This window comes from Bos grunniens, chromosome 21 (assembly GCF_055505025.1).
Source record: "Bos grunniens cultivar Pamir isolate PY7600 chromosome 21, Bosgru_T2T1.0, whole genome shotgun sequence".
Taxonomy (NCBI): Eukaryota; Metazoa; Chordata; class Mammalia; order Artiodactyla; family Bovidae; genus Bos; species Bos grunniens.
In genome coordinates this window covers 10,251,659-10,268,219 of record NC_141185.1, presented here as the reverse complement: position 1 = coordinate 10,268,219, position 16,561 = coordinate 10,251,659, and the positions used below count along the sequence as shown (strand labels likewise).

Sequence of the window (16,561 nt, the reverse complement as noted above, 5' to 3'; positions counted from 1 at the left end):
GTCTGCACCCTGTATACCCTGAGTCCTCCAAAGCGGACAGCCTCGGCTGGGTCCACTCCAGCCACTCACGCACCCACGGATGGCCAAGAACACCTGAGCCTGGGTTGACTCACCAGCAGCTGTGCCAGATCCAACGAGCCCCAGTGCCAGGGTGAAGGCAGGTGGAAGTGCCGAGCTCACTTCCAAGTGACCCACACTGTCACCAAAGTCACCTCCCAGCAAGGGAGCACCTCGGAGGAACAGGGAGTGCTCAGAGAGTCTGGAGAAGGAAATGTCTGGGACTGGGACTAAACACCAGCGCGGCACTGGGAATGCCTCGTCCAGCTGTGACCACGTCAGGCCCTCACAGCAGCTGTGCAGGGAGGGTATGACCAGCCGCCTTGGACCATCGAATTAGCCAGGCCCACAGGGCTTAGGTGACTTGCCAAGACCACACTGCAGGTGGTAGGATCAGGATCCCAGCCCAGGTCTGTCTCATCCCATCATTCCAGGCTGCCGGCCCCACACCTCAGGGCAAGGAGCAGAAGAAAAATCAGGCAAAGTAGAAATCTCCATTGCATAGGAAGGCAGGTGACACCTTGCTCTGTGGGCGAAACCATTGATTTAGGATCCCTTTGCAGCTCATGACACAGGCTCACACATACCAAGCACAATTAGGAGTGTAGCACGCATGCCCCCACTTTACAGACAAGGCAGTGTTAGTCGCCCAGTTGTGTCTTGACTCTTGGCGATCCCATGGACTGTAGCCCACCAGGCTCCTCTGTCCATGGGACTCTCCAGACAAGAATACTGGAGTGGGTAGCCATTCCCTTCTCCAGGGGATCTTTTCAACCCAAGGATTGAACCCACGTCTCCTGAATTGGCAGGCAGATTCTTTACCATCTGAGCCATGGAAGCCCAACCGAGAAGGGAACTGAGGCCCAAAGGGACAAAATTGAAAGGCTCACTATGGGCCCCTCCCAGCTCCCCGAGCTTTGCGCCCTCTGAGCCGTGGCCCAGGAATGGGGCAATCTGTACCTCCCCAGCCAGACTCCTCCCGCCCAGGCCAAGGATGTATTCATCTCACTCAGGCAAATTGAAGGGACGTGGGTGCCCAAGGAGAGCGGCTTCCAGGCCGAAAGGCCCAGATCTCAGCCACAAACATGTGCTTCTATGGCTCCTTAACCAACGTCAGCTCCAGCCAGGAGCTGCTTCCAACAGCGGACAAGTAGAGGAACTTCCGGGGACTCCCCTCCCCTCCTCAAGGGGGCGTGTCGCCAAGGAAAGATATGGCCTTCAGGTGGTTTTATCCAGAAGGAAGTGGAGATAAGACACCACAAAATGGACTTCTTCAAAAATCCATGTCCTAAAATTACTTCTGAGCAAAGTTGAGTTTGAAATCAACAGATAAAAAGGCAAGTTACGCAAACCAGGCTCAATGGCTGCCTGGTTCTGAGGAAAGGAATTTAACCCGGCAGCCCCAAACTGGCTCACGTCCAACCTACAACAACCGCCGGCTGTGGTCACCAAGTTCTTGACAGCTCTTGGGTCCAGGCTGGAAAAGGGTGTGGGCAGAGCAGGGTGTTCCAAGGCACGCCCCACCTCTGGGGAACCCGGGGCATTCCTGGACCCTTATGACGCTGGCCACTCAGGTTGGGTTTCCTTTGAGGAATGGCCTGGCAATGTGAAAGCCTTTGGGAATTGCAGAGAAAGAACTAGAAGCCTGGTAAGGAGGCCTGAGCTCTGGGTCTGACTCACCGCGTCCTGCCCAGTGCACACTCCCAGACTGGAAAGGCCAATGAAGGCTGATGCCTGAACCCTGGAATCAGATAACCTGAGTTCAGTTCCTAACTCCACTGTTAGCTAGCTGAGGACAGGTGAGTCAACCTCATTGTAAATGGTACTATCAGAGCACACGTCACAAAATTGTTAAGAAAATAGAGAAAATGAAGAGTCCAGGAAGGGCTGCGTGCATGGTGAGTCACTTCAGTCCTGTCTGACTCTTTCCAACCCTGTGGACTGTAGCCCTCCGTGCTCCTCTGTCCATGGGAGTTTCCAAGCAAGAATACTGGAGTGGCTTGCCATGCCTTTCTCCAGCAGATCTTCCTGTCCCAGGAATCGAACCTGTATCTCCTGCATTGGCAGGCAGGTTCTTTACCACTAATGCCACCTGGCAAGCCCTGGGTAAGAGCTAACCAGATGCTAACTGACAGACAACCAGGCGAGGCAGCTTACAGGGTACCCTGTCCACTCCATCAGCTTAGACCTTCATTCATTCATTGATCCATTCATTCTTCCATTCCATAAAGGTGTGTTGAGCTGCTATTATGACCAGACTGCTCTCAGGGCAGAAAAAAACTCACCTCCAGGCGTTTTCAGTTAGATGAGATAGAAGACAAGCTCCACAATTTAGTAAACAATTTAGATAACTTCAGGTAGTGATAAGTGCTAGAGAGACAAAGAAACAGGGAGACAGGGCAGAGTGGTGTGGGGGCTGGGACCTGGGTAGGCTTACTGGGTGGGCAGAACAGTCTCCTGGAGGGTGTGGCTGCCAGATGAGATTTCCGTGAAAAAAAGGAGCAGCCTCCCTGAAAGGTCTGGGGAGGCACTCTTTAGGCAGAGGGAGGAGCAGGAAGGAAGATCCAGTGGGCAACGCTGGGCATGCTGAGTACAGACAATGAACAGCAGGTGTGTGTCCCAGAGAAGCCAAGGGATGTACCCAGAGTTTCAAGGCCAGTCCCCAGAGAGGCCAGGCAAGTCGACTGTTCTCCAAGGAGATGGCAGGAAGAGAAGAAAGGGACGACAAGCGGATGAGATGGTTGGATGGCATCACTGATTCAAGGGACATGAGTTTGAGCAAATTCCGGGAGTTGGTGATGGGCAGGGAAGCCTGGCATGCTGCAGTCCATGGGGTCACCAAGAGTTGGACATGACTTGGTGACTGAACAACAACAATCAAGGAAATGGTGCCCTGAGGAGGGCCGCAAAGGGAGCTGGTGGGTGACACCTTCTCTCCCCAGCCTCAGGTCACGTCTCTGGAACCCCCCTTTCTCTTCTGTGTCCTGGGAATTACTCTGATGTGCCCTGCCCACTTCATTCAGGGGTGCTGTGAGCATCAGCTCCCCTCAAGTTTGTAAGATCTTATTTTGTGGTGTAAAGACTTTTCATTAAATAATAATATGCTCTCTCTCTCTGGCTGGGATGTGTGCACAAATAATCCTGTGACCCTGCCTTCAAGGACGTCCTAAGCTAGTTGGGAATCAGACATGAAAACTGAAAATTATCTATCACGTGCAAAGTGTAATGAGACCATGAAAACAGAACCTGTCTGAATGGTTGAGGATGGCTTTTCGGAGGAGGTGAGATCTAGCCAGGTGTTCGCTGGGGAAGTAACAGCTGGGCAGAGGTAACAGCATAGGTCTGGAGGTGGGAAAGATGAGGATAGGTATGGGACCTCCTGGGACTTGGAGGTAGCCCAGTGGTGGAAAGCATGAAATAACAGCCCTTAGGCTGGAGGCCTGGGACTTAATCCTTAGGTCAAGGGGCTCATCGGAAGCAGATAAGCAGGGAATCACCTGATTAAGTGACCTGGCCTCTCCTGGTGGGAGAAAGGGGGCAGATTGTAGCCGCCAGGCTGAAGGTCCCCAAACACCTACTTCGAGGCTGTGGCTCCTGAATGAGAGGAAATATCCAAACTTCAAGACACCTTGCTCAGTCGTGTATGACTCTTTGTGACCCCAGACTGCAGGCCGCCAGGCTTCTCTGTCCATGGGACTTTCCAGGCAAGAATACTGGAGTGGGTTGCCACTTCCCACTCCAGGGTCAAGGCATCCTAGAGATCTTCTAACTCCAACCTCCCATTTTAAAAGTTAAAGAGCAGGAAACAGAGACTGGCCCAGGTGAAGGTCAAGTGGGTCTGTGAATGGCATGCTCTTCGCATCATCACAGACAGGCCAGCTCTTTGTAATAACAAGGAAAGAGGCCCCCCCCCAGCCCCCCACAGTGAGTCAGTCCTGTTGCATTATTTCAGCAAATGTCACTAGGGAGGCGCGCAGACCTTTTCAGGTCTCACATTAAACTCCTGACTTAAAAGTTCAACCAGAGGCAGGGCCCCGCTACCCACCCCCACCCACCCAGAAGATCAGCCTCCCCATCTTCACCGTGCAACCATCCTAAACTGTGTTACACCAAGCAGACTTTTAGGGAAGGTGGTTGGTTGTAGGGGAAAGGGTATGGGTCCAGGGGCCAGAAGACACCGTCTCAGGTCCCAGATGGGCCCTGAGGCGTGTAAGACACTTGGGCCAGTCATTTCTGGAGACGCAGTGGCAACTCAGTTTCCCCAAAGGTAAAACGATGGGCTCCTATAAGATTTTCTCTCAGGTTCCGGCTGGTTCTGGCATTTTTTTATTCTCCAGTGCAGCTGTTGCTACTAAATATTTCTTGAACATTGCACACACAAGCTCTCCAGGCCTGTGCAGTAAAGGTTTGTTTCCTAGTCTCTGGGCTACCTTCCTTGTGTCAAGTTCTTTCATCAGGTCCTCACAAAAGCCCTGCCCTCCAGGGAGGTATCACCAGCCCCACGGGCCAGCTCCGGCTGACCCAGGACACAGAGCAGTGCTGGGATCTGGCCCCAGGTCCCCGCTGCCCAGGTGAACATATGTGTCCAGGCACAAGGGCTCCCTCCAGGGAAAGCCAACCCCTAAAGCTTCAGTTCTGAGACACCTACCCTTTGAGTCCCGTTGGTCAGGACAGACACCTCTGCACACAGAAGAACATCTTTGAATTGGGCAGAGAGAAGGTGGCCAGGAATCACTAGGTCCCAAGATGGGATGGTTTCCCCCATTCTCAGCACACCCTGTTACAAAGAGAGCAAGTCTGGCTGAAAAGCAGGGAGCCTGCTGGTTAGCGCCTTCAGCATTCAGAGCCTCCCTGGATCTGGGTCCACAAGGCTGGGCCATGGGGCTTCTGGCTTCTGAGGAGTGAAAGGCGTGCTCATACACAGCACATTTTTAAAAAGTCTCCTGGTAGTCACATTCGTTCTCCCTTGGAGTGAAACTCCTGCCCCATCACACATCTGCTATGTGATCTGAGGCAAGACAGTTAGCATCTCTGAACATGTCCCCATCTGAAAAATGGGAATCACCACATCCATGGCACTAAATTGCTTTGGTAACTTACAAATATACCAAGCATGCCCTGCGAAGAACAGGAGGAGTAAGGGGAGCCCTAAGAGGGCTTCTAGGAGGAAAGGTACTGCTTGCAAATTTCCTTTGATGATGCTCCTGTCCACCTAAGCCCTGGAAGTGCTGTGGTCATCGCATGTTGTAGCTCTCTTCCGACTTTTTAAAATTAAAATGATCACATCAATTTAACCTCAGATATAACCTCCTGGTTATATTATATTAACCTCCTGGTTTCCCTGCCTGGAGGAGGCAGTGGCCCTTGCCGTAGCGGCACAGGTGTGGTGGGTGGTGTCCTCATAAGAGTCACACGGGTGTGGCAGCAAACTGTCTTCTCTAACTATGTGCCTCGCATTCCCTCGGCCGTGAGACCAGCAGATGGGTCCACAGCACCTAAGGTTCCGCCAGGCTAAACGAGTCAGAATTTTCTGACTCAGAAGCACAATTCGTGAGGCCAGGGCTGTAAACATTCCTGTTGATCATCTGAGATGTAGAGCATTAAGGTCACTTTCTTGTTATGGCTTCAGAAGAGGGAGGTTACTGCTCCTCAATGAGAAATCATGTGTCTGCTATACAACAGGATTTGTGTCGGTTTTATTTTTTTTTTTTTTAAATCCAGCCAGAATAACATTTGAATCTGGGAAGAGTGATTTTCTAAGATAGCTTTGTGAAAATGCTCCATATTATCTTCTAATTTTATTTGTATGTATGATTTGATATATGAAAGTGAAAGTTGCTCAGTCATGTCCGACTCTTTGCAACCCCATTGACAATACAGTCCATGGAATTCTCCAGGCCAGAATACTGGAGTGGATAGCCATTCCCTTCTCCAGGAGATCTTCCCAACCCAGGGATCGAACTGAGGTCTCCTGCATTGCAGGCAGATTCTTTACCAGCTGAGCAACCAGAGAATCCCTTGTATATGTATATAATGTATATTAGATACATGTATATTGTACACATTGTGTATATATAAATATATATAGTACACATTGTACATGTATATAATGTATGTATATTATACACATTGTATACGTATATAATGTTTTTCTTATTTTGTAAGTGATGAAGCATAAATTTTAAAAAGTTTATTTATGGCTACACAGCATGCAGGATCTTTGTCCCTAACCAGGGATCAAACCCATACCCCCTGCAGTGGAAGCGAGGAGCCTTAACTACTGGACCTCCAGGGAAGCCCCAAAAATATTTTTTAAAAAGGCCCACAAGCCCACAGAAACAGGGAATCCCACTGAGAAGGGAGCCGACTGATCCTGTACCCTCTCCTCCTACCAAAGATTGTTTGCGTTATCATTCCCTTGCCTTTTTTTTTTAACCTGCTTAAATCTGTGAAACACTATCTCCATAGAGAGGTGTGCATGAAATATACCTCCTAAGCAATTACAAAGTCAATTCCCTAGTAACCACCCCCTTCCACCATGACCCTCTCAGTCCCAATCTCCTCTCCCCCAACCCAAGATGATACTTGACTTTTATTCAAGGTTATCACTTTCTTGATTCTTTACCATCATTTCACATCTCATGTATATATATCACTAAACAACTCATGTTAGGGTGCTTGTGTTTTGACCTTCCTAATTTCCTAAGCGGCTCTCTGCCTTTCCCCTAAGTCTTTCAAAGTATTTTGGGGATGCTAGGATTCCCTTCCTGGAGAAGGCAATGGCACCCCACTCCAGTACTCTTGCCTGGAAAATCCCATGGACGGAGGAGCCTGGTAGGCTGCAGTCCATGGGGTCGCTAGGAGTCAGACACAACTGAGCGACATCACTTTCACTTTTCACTTTCATGCATTGGAGAAGGAAATGGCAACCCACTCCAGTGTTCTTGCCTGGAGAATCCCAGGGACGGGGAAGCCTGGTGGGCTGCCATCTATGGGGTCGCACAGAGTCGGACACGACTGAAGCGACTTAGCAGCAGGATTGCCTTTGCCAAATCTGCAGCCCAGAAATCCAAGCGAGAGATGCAGGCCACACTACATTGTTACAATGACATTAGGAGGATCAGCATTAATAAAAACCAGGATAATGCCTCTTTCTGGCGTGTTCCCACCATCCTGGGCATTCTGCTGAGCGCTGTCCCCAAATGTCTCACTCACCCTCCCAGCAATCCCACAGGGAGGTGTTGGGACCTCTTAACTCTGTTGTAGAGATGACAAAACCAAGGCTTCCACTGCCAGGACTGTCCCCCATGTACTTCCTAGCTGCTCTTTGCAAGGGAATTCATCCCGAAGTCCTGAAGCAAAGATTCCTTGGGGGATGGGCAGAGGTGGGGAGGGTGGCTACAGACTTCCCTAACTTCCAGTGGCTCCCCCAGGTTCTTCTGTCAGTGATCCAGCTGGGCTACTGTTAGATGTTATAGGGGGGAAAAAAAAAAAGGTTTGGAATCCACTTCTTTCAGCAAATGCCAAAGTCTTAATGGCAACTGGATCCTGCCTCATCAATACTGTTCTCCCGATAATTAACATATAAGATTGTCCTGAGACAGGCGGTGTGGTTGGAGTGAAGAGCATCAAGCCCTGGGTTTAAGACTTGTGGTGGCCAAAGGGAGGGGCCTGGGAAGGGATGGAGTGGAAGTCTCTGGAGCAGAGTTGGACACGATTGAGCAACTAACATTTCCACTTCACTTTCATGATAAACCATAATGGAAAAGAATATATATGCATAACTGAATCACTTTGCTGTGCAGCAGAAATTAACACAACATTGTAAACCAGGTACACTTCAATTAAAAAAAGAAAGAAAAAGAAAAGAGGCTACCCTGAGTTCAAATCTTGACCCTACCACTCCTGGCCTTGGAGGAGTCTCTCCCCTCATCTGTGCCTGGGATGTAGTACAGGAGTGGCAGCCTGGCCTGCAGTCAGAATCCTAGGAGATGAGAGACGGGAAATGCTTCCTGAGCCGGGAGTCCCCTGGAGTGCCTGGCTGGCCCCTCTCTAATCTCTCCGCCCGGGTCAAGGACCAGCTTTCATGACTGGAAGAGCTCAGAGGGAGGTGATCCAAGGCCACCCGCCATTTGACAGACATGGGGACATCAAGGCAAAGGGGAAGAGGGCAGAACTGAGGAGGGGAGGACGCTCAGGTGTCCCAACCAGACCCCCGCTGTCACCCCGAACTGTGACACCTGCTCCCAGGGGCTGAGTCTGACACCCCACACAACGCTCCTGAAGGCGAGTCCCGTTTAATTCTCTCAGCAGGTGCTATGGTCATCCCACCTCTCAACAAAGAAAACTGAAGCTCTGAAAGGTGAAGTGACGTTTCCACGGTCACACAGCTGGGGAAAGGTTAACACAGGGCTGGGCCAGCCAGTCTGACACATCCACCCTCATTTCTAACATCTGAGCCACACGGGAGGCCCCTCTGCCCGCGGGGCTCCCAGGGGCTCCAAGCCGCTTTGGAGGTGACGCTGGGCCTGCCCGCTCTGGCCTCCCCAGAATGGAGGTCACCCCGCAGCCAAGCCATGATCCCCCAAAAGCCCCCGCCCCCGTTTCTGTATCCGGAGGCCACCTAGACAAGGACAGGTCCCCAGCTGTGGCAGAACATGCAAAGCACCCAGGCTAGAGGTTTGTTCCCATGGAGACGGAAGGAACTCAAACTTCCCCTGAAGGGTGCCTGCAGGGGCTAGAGGCCAGCCTGTACCCCCAGGCAGAAACCTGAGCCCAGATTCTCGCCACTCCCCCTCTGAGCCACCAGCGAATCCTCAGGGCCTCTCCTCAGGACCCCTAGCAAGAGAGGAATGAGTTCCAGAAATAAGCCTTCCTGGCCCACACCCGCTCCAGCTGCCCTCCAAGGGGCCTCTCTGGCTGCAAACGATGCCCGGGGGCCAGCGGGCTTGGCACAGCTGTGGCCGTCTGCCTGAGCACAGTCCTGCCTGAGGAATGCACAGAGCTACACGTGTCAGAGAGACCCGCGTGGGGCACAGTTCCAGGAAACAGAGCAAAACCGCCTGTTTGCACGGCGCACCTCCCTGCTCTGCCTCCCAGCTCCTGATCACTGATCGCGCCATTGGCTGCCCCCCAGTTGTGCAGGAGGTGAAGCTGGACCCTTGCAGAGTTAAGTTCTGTTCTTGACTGTGTGGCTCTGGGCAAATCACTGGCTCTCTCTGGACCCGTTTCCTCTCCTCTTAAGGTTTGAAGGAGGCTGTGCCGTCAGGCTCATAAAAGCAGCGATTTTGTGACATGCTCCTTTTCTAGGAGGACAGTCACTTTTCCCACTGTCTCCTCTTTTCCTCATTCCAAGAAATGTGGCATGCCCCTGTGGGCATGTCAGGCTCCCCAGCTGGCAGCCCTTGGCTGTAAAAAGCCCATCACTAGTGCCAGGAGGAACCTGGGAGAGGGTCCCAGGGCAGTGGGCCAGCGCTTCAGGGCCAAAGTGGTAAAACAATGATATTCATGATCACTCCACCGGAGTTGTAATGCCCGCCTTAGAATTTTGGAGCGGAGGGCAGTGGGCTGTGCGGGGCACTCATTACCAGTGGGTTGGCCAAAGGGCCATATCCACCAGGTCCGCTGTTCGGAATCTGAAGATTCTTAAGAGGAATCGGCAACCATCTGGGGCTCCTTCAGGCCCTACAGGAGATTTCTGGTCTCACTCTCCCCGCCTTTAGAGATACTGGGATGAGGCTCAGAGAGGCGGAGAAGCTTGCCCAAGGCTGCACAGCCCCGGGAGATTCTGAATGAAACCGGTCTTGCCTGCGAGTGCGACTTCCCCTTCCCACCGAGGGTGCGGGGATATCTCAGGCAGGCACTACGGAGCGAGCTCGCGGTGGCCGAGAGCGGGTATTCCTGCCGGCGTTCACCGCCCGGGTCGGGGACACGCGGCGCAGTGACAGATCCGCTTGCCCCAAGCGGAGGCAGAGTGAAGACTGGAGGCGGCGCCCGACCCTGCGGGGACGTGCTGCCCGGGGCTTACGGGCTGCTTCTTTGGGGAGGGTCGGGGAGCGAAAACGTTCGGGGATTTCGCAGGCGGCAGGAAACGGTTGGGTTTAAACTAAAAATACGCGCCCGCCCGCAGCTGTCACACCAGGGCCCCCGCCCCCGCGCCCCGGCGCGCCTCTCCAGGTCCCCTTGACTTAAGGCGATCACGATTCCTGGCGTGGGGTTGGTGGGGGGAGGGGGGCGCCAGGGCTGGGCCGGGGTGGGTGTTGAGGATCCGACCCTCCGGTCTCTGTTCTGGTCCCCCGGCCCCGCGCCACTTACCCGGATGGGAGCTTGCAGGAGCGCGGCGCCGCGGGCAGTCCGGGCCGAGCCACCCTCCTCCTCCCTGCGTCCCGGGCGGCTCCGGAGCGGGGCGGGGCCGGGGCGGGGCCCGGGCACTCGCCCCCGCCCCGCCCAGTCCCCTCCGGACCCGCCACGCGAGCCGCCCCCAGGGCCCAGCTGAGGCGGCAGGGCGGGCGAGAAAGAAGAGTGCGGCGATCCGCGCGCTCGGCGGAGGGCCCCGGGGCCCGGCCTCAGCTCGGCGGGAGGCTTCGCAGACCCCCTTCCCCGGGGGCAGGAGGGAAGAGAGCGCTGTCATGGGGACTCCCCACTCTCACCCCTGGTCACGCGCCCAGGGCTGCCCTCTCCGGCTCGGGAGCCGCCCTGAGTCCCAGCCACCCTCCTGCCTCCGCCTGGGTCTCATCCTTAGAGACGGTGCGGAGCTGCCTCTCCCCGGGGGTAAAGTTCGATCTGCCGAATTCCTCTGTGCGCCTAGCCTTAGGGAGGGGGTTGGGAGCCTGGTGGGTTTTGTCCTCTCTGAGCCTAGGTGGGGGCAAAGGCTGGGACACCCCCTCCCGGAGGCGCGAAATCCAAGGAGGAAGTGACACCTATCAGCCAGCCTGACGGTGGGGGCGCCCCATCCGGCCCCTCCCACTCCACCGTCCCCGGAGCCTCCAAGCCAGGGATGTTCGCGTCCCAGGCTCGGGTAGGAGGACCCCAGGATACCGAGGGGAGGCGATGGGGGCTGAGTTACCAGGAATGTGAATCCCACCTGTGATCGACCTCCCACAGACCCCAGGTCCACGAATGTGCCTCTCCTCGGTCTCCCCGTGCGCCCCGCCCCCAGCGGACACTTCCTCCGACGCTTCTGCGAATCCCAGATCCAGGGACTCCCAACTCTTTAGCCTCTAAATCTTATCTGCCTTTGCCTTTGTGCTCCCAGCACTTGCAGGCCTTTGGACCGTCCGCCCCGCCAGCGCTGATCTTTGTCAGAGTAGTAATTAGAAGTTTGCACGAGGGGTTCCGTTTCCTTTGAATGGGGATGAAAGCAACTCACACGAAGTTTACAACTTGCAGAACCCTTGTACCACGTGGACTCCAGTCTTCAAAATTAAGGTGTGGCCGCGCCCATTCTGCAGATGAAGAGTTAGATGGTTGTTGTTCAGTCCCTCAGTCGTCTCCTACTCTTTGAGGCCCCATGGACTGCAGCAGGCCAGGCTTCCCTGTCCTTCGCTATCTCTGGGAGCTTGCTCAAACTCATGTCCACTGAGTTGGTGATGCCATCCAACCATCTCATCCTCTCTCGTCCCCTTCTCCTCCCACCTTCAATGTTTCCCAGCATCAAGGTCTTTTCCAATGAGTCAGCTCTTTGAATCAGATGGCGACAGTATTAGAGCTTCAGCTTCAGCATCAGTCCTTCCAATGAATATTCAGCATTGATTTCCTTTAGGATTAGGGCTTCCCTGGTGGCTCAGAGTCTGCCTGCAATGTTGGAGACCCAGGTTCGAGCCCTGGGTCTGGAAGATCCCCTGGAGAAGGAAATGGCAACCCACCCCAGTACTCTTGCTTGGAAAATCCCATGGACGGAGGAGCCTGGCAGGCTACAGTCCACAGGGTCGCAAAGAGTCGGATACAACTGAGCGACTTCACTCACTCTTTCTTTAGGATTGACTGGTTGGATCTCCTTGCTGTCCAAGGAGCTCTCAAGAGTCTTCTCCAGCACCACAGTTCAAAGGCATCAGTTCTTTGGCGCTCAGCCTTTTTTATTGTCCAGCTCTCACATCTGCACATGACTACTGGGAAAACTATAGCTTTGACTAGACGGACCTTTATACGGACCTTTGTAGTCAAAGTAATGTCTCTAATTTTTAATATGCTGTCTAGGTTGGTCATAGCTTTTCTTCCAAGGAGTAAGCATCTTTTAATTTCATGGCTGCAGTCACCATCTGCAGTGATTTTGGAGGCCAAGAAAATAAAGTCTGTCATTGCTTCCATTGTTTCCCCATCTATTTACCATGAAGTGACAGTAACTGTCCCAAATCTAAGGCTTCCCAGAGGGTGGTTCCTCTTTTGGTTCCTTAGTGAGGCTGGTAGGCTCTCTATCAATGTTTGTTGAATAAATCAGTGTAGAAATCAGTGTCCTAAGATTAAATTGTAAAGCAAGACCAGTTTGTGTGTGTGTGTGTGTGTGTGTGTATTTTCCAAATGGAGGGCAAGGCAAATTGTTTTCCAAGTGCCAAAGCTCAAGAGTTAAGGCTGGGTTAACTAGCTTGAGTTAAATGCCTGAGTGTCAGCCACACCTCCTACTCAGAACCCATTTACTAAGTTGTAATTATTCACAGGGTCAGAGGAGATACACACAAAGGGCCTCTTTCATCCTTGCCCTTTGATTGTTCTAGATGTCCAATTGTGTTTCCTATTATCACTCTGACTCCTGTGGGGTGCTACCACAGGCTTTGGGGTTACAGCAGTCTAGCTGAAGGTACAGACGGCGTTCAACAATTATTACAATCCTGGGCATCTGGATAATGTGCTTTGCTTTCCCAGTGCTTCCACATGTATCCCCTCGTTAAATCTCTGCCAGGATCCTTTCGGTAAGTTACGGAAAGTTTAATGAGTTCTCTGATGGAAAGAGGTCAGGTGATTTGCACCAGGAGGATGAAGACAGCTCTGACAACGCTCCTGAAAGGTTGAGGCTGAGAGGGTTTGTTGCACTGGGGAGCCAAAAGCTCAGGCTCTGGTACCAAACTGCCCAAGTTTGCAACTTTCAGCTCATTACTCAACACTGGTTTCCTTTTCTGTTAAATGGGTCTAATAATAGCAAGCTCTCTTGAATGGTTTTGTGCCTGGTATTGTGAGCACCCAGCTCACGTGAACTGTTCTGGGGGCCATAGGCTCAGGATGGTTCGTGGTAGACAGCTATTCAGTCTTTTTTTTTGCTTGTATTCTGAGCCACATGGCTTGTGAGATCTTAGTTCCTGAAAGAGATTGAACCTGGGCCCTCAGCAGTGGAAGTGCAGAACCTTCACCACTGGCCTGCCAGGGGATTCCCTATTCAGCCTTTCATCAGACATTTCCTGAGCACTACGACATGTTAGTCCACAGGAACATGGAGAAGGATGAGTCACCCGGAAGGAGGTCACAGGGCAGGGATTCTGTGTCCAAGGGGCTGTCGCCTGAACAGGGTAGTGTGGTATAGAGACAGGCTGTCCCTCTCACTACAGAGCACCAGCCAAAGCTGAGAGACCCAAATCCCAGGCCTAGTTCTGCTGCTTGACTGAGGGAACCTTAGCAAGTAACCTTGTAGGACCTTCTTGTCCCATCTGTTAAATGGGGATAGCAATAATATTTCATAGGCAAGAACATACGAGATTAAAATATTTTATAAACTGCAAAATACCATGCAGATATTACTAGTTTTATTATTATTATTAGCTTTAGCTTTACGGGGCTTAGTGCTTTTCAGGATAGTCTCCTGTTGCTTTCTTTAAGCCTGACATAAAAATGGGACCCTCCTTGTTCATTCTCTGGCACTTAGGCCACTCCAAACAGTGCATATGGAAGAGGAAAAAGTTGAGTAAGCAATGTAGGAGAACGGGGGTTTTGCAAGTAGGAAGGCTATAAAAACTTCAACTCGTTTGTCTTTTCAGCATTACCCACTGCTACAGAAAAGAGTGAAGCTTATCTGGAAAGAAAATTCTGGCAAAGACGACGGGAGAGCCCCTGTGCCGTCTCTGGAGTTGAGTACAGGAAGCCCCACCCTGGGCCTGCCTTTCAGAAGTTCAGAGAGGGAACCACATGGAGGCCCTAAAATGATGCCTTTTGGAAATTCTGACTCATTTGGTGGCGGGGGTTATTTATGCCACATTCAAAAGGTCTCCCAAGGAGTGAAATATTGACTGTTCTTCCGCCGTGTCTCTTCCCTGTGGTTAGCGTCTCCACCACCGCACACCCAGAAGCAGGGGCCAATTTCAAAAGCCTGGAGAAGTTATTCTGGTTTGTTTCAAATTTGTCTCAGCTCACTAACTCCGACAGCGATCCTGTACAAGTCTTATTTCGTGTGATTCTTAGTTGTTTGTGTGGTCAATCTCTACAGAAAGAGTACAACAAAAGCTGGAATGAGTCTTCTGGCGAATCCAAACCCTTGTGTGCGAGTGGGTAAACTGAGGCAAGAGGACAGGAAGGACGGACCCTACCTATACAGTCCCAAGCGTGGTAACTGATGTTCTGGAGATTTATGTTCCCTTTGGCCTGGAGAATTCCGTGGACTGTATAGGCCATGGGGTCTCAAAGAGTCGACACAACTGAGCTCCTTTCATCTTTCACTTTCACTTTGTCTCATCTCTAGGTTGGGGGGATCCATCCCTTTCCATCCCCTCCCCCTTAGTGAGGACTCACATTAGTGCTGCCGGCTAAGCATAGATGGAAAGCTTGCACTGGGGTAGCCATTTCTGGGATGCCTCATCAGAGCTGTGCCCATCTGGGCGTGGAAAGCTGGTTCTCACCCTGGCTCTGCTGGCAGCTGCTTCTTTCTTTGTTTCCTCCTTTGCCACTCCTCCGAGTGTTCGTCTGTCTTTTCCCCTCCAGTCCTACTGTGTGCTGGTAGGGTGAGCGGACCCACCAGCCCGGTTTGTTCATCTCTCCCAGTAGTCTGCCTTCCCCACTGGCAGCTGTGCCACCCCATAACTAAGTTCGGGAACCAAAGTAATTCAGACTCTTTTTCCAGATGCACGAATTGTGGTGCTTTTATAAAAGTAAAATACAACGTGTATTGGAAGCAAGGACTGGATTCTGGGATGACTGGGTTCCAGCCCTTGTAAATGCTGTTCAGTAGCTGTGTAACTTTGGGCTATGGGTCATTTCTGAGTCTCTGACTCTGTGAAATGGGAGAACTGGAAAAGATCATCTCTAAGTTACTCCTCTCAATTTAAAAAATGATGTGAATCTTTTTTTTTTTCTCCAAATTTAACTGATTTATTTATTTGGCTGTGTTGGGTCTTAGTGGCAGCATGAGGGCTCTTTGGTTGCGGCACACAGATTCTCGAGTTGTGACAAGCGGACTCTGGAGCTTGGGGCTCGGCAGCTGCAGCGTGTGGACTTAGCTGCTCCCCAGCATATGGGATCTTAGCTTCCCAACCAGGAGTCAAACCCACATCCCCTGTAGTGCAAAGTGGATTCTCAACCACTGGACCACCAGGGAAGTCCCCAAGTAATATGCATCTTGATTGTACTGGATAATAATACCATTTAGCATGGCTATTAAAGACTACTATTATCTTACACTAAAGCATAAGTAATTACAGAAATAAACATGTTAAGGTAAAATGGACAAACTTTATTCTTAACAAAATAAAATCCTTCTGAAAGAGCCCAGCCATATTTCTCTCATCAGTGGGCAAGCCAATCTACTCTCTCTGCTTTTTGCTTAAGGAACACCTTAAGTGGTTTTATTATTATTTTTTTTTACAATTACATGAGGTAATTGTGGATTATGCAATTGTAACAGATTATACAGAGAAAGTCCTCCGCACCTTTTACCGAGTTTTCTGCAATGGCAACATCTTGCGAAAGTAGCTAATACAATATCACAACTAGGATATTGACACTGACATCAAGATGCAGAGCATCTCCATGACCACAAGGATCTTTCCTGCTGCTCCTGCCTCCTGCCCTCATCCCCTCCTTCACCCCTGGCAACCACTAACCTGTTCTCATTTCTATAGTTCTGCCACTTCAAGGATGTTATGCAAATGGAATCATAAAGTCTGTAATCTTTGGGAACTGGCTATTTTCACTCAGCATAATTCACTGGTGATTCATCCAGGTTGTTGCTGTATTAAGAATCCACATATCTTTATTGCTGAGTCTTTTTCCATAGTATAAATGGACCATAGCTCATCTAACCATTTACCTGTTGAAGGACATCAAGGTGGCCTCTGCTGCTGCTGCTGCTAAGTCGCTTCAGTTGTGTCCGACTCTGTGCAACCCCAGAGACGGCAGCCCACCAGGTTCCCCCATCCCTGGGATTCTCCAGGCAAGAACACTGGAGTGGGTTGCCGTTTCCTTCTCCAATGCATGAAAGTGAAAAGTGAAAGTGAAGTCGCTCAGTCGTGTCCAACTCTTAGCGACCCCATGGACTGCAGCCTACCAGCTAGTTTGGGGCTATTTTGAATAAAGCAGATATGAACATTTA

General features: G+C 51.5%; 1 protein-coding gene and 1 long non-coding RNA gene across 10 annotated transcripts in view; one reads left to right on the top strand and one right to left on the bottom strand.

The window, feature by feature from the left end:
• SYNE3 (spectrin repeat containing nuclear envelope family member 3) overlaps positions 1-11,242 on the bottom strand; it is a 109,008-nt gene extending 97,766 nt beyond the window's left edge. For 5 of the 7 annotated variants that reach the window (XM_086363069.1, XM_086363071.1, XM_086363070.1 and 2 more), the window contains exon 1: positions 10,372-11,072. In XM_086363069.1, coding sequence (XP_086219195.1) covers positions 10,372-10,687 — 316 coding nt within the window. In that variant the 5' untranslated portion in view covers positions 10,688-11,072. Of the gene's footprint in view, positions 1-10,371; positions 11,073-11,140 lie in introns of those variants that run through there. The other 2 variants (XM_086363074.1, XM_086363076.1) reach the window with 2 other exon arrangements.
• LOC147349053 (uncharacterized) lies at positions 10,551-16,561 on the top strand. 3 transcript variants are annotated; one of them, XR_015149440.1, is made up of 3 exons: positions 10,551-10,827; positions 11,312-11,484; positions 14,019-16,561. It is a non-coding gene; the product is annotated as an uncharacterized LOC147349053 (long non-coding RNA). The 3 variants fall into 3 exon arrangements; XR_015149439.1 differs by lacking the exon at positions 14,019-16,561 and having other exon boundaries at positions 10,551-10,803; positions 11,312-12,533; XR_015149438.1 differs by lacking the exon at positions 14,019-16,561 and having other exon boundaries at positions 11,312-12,533.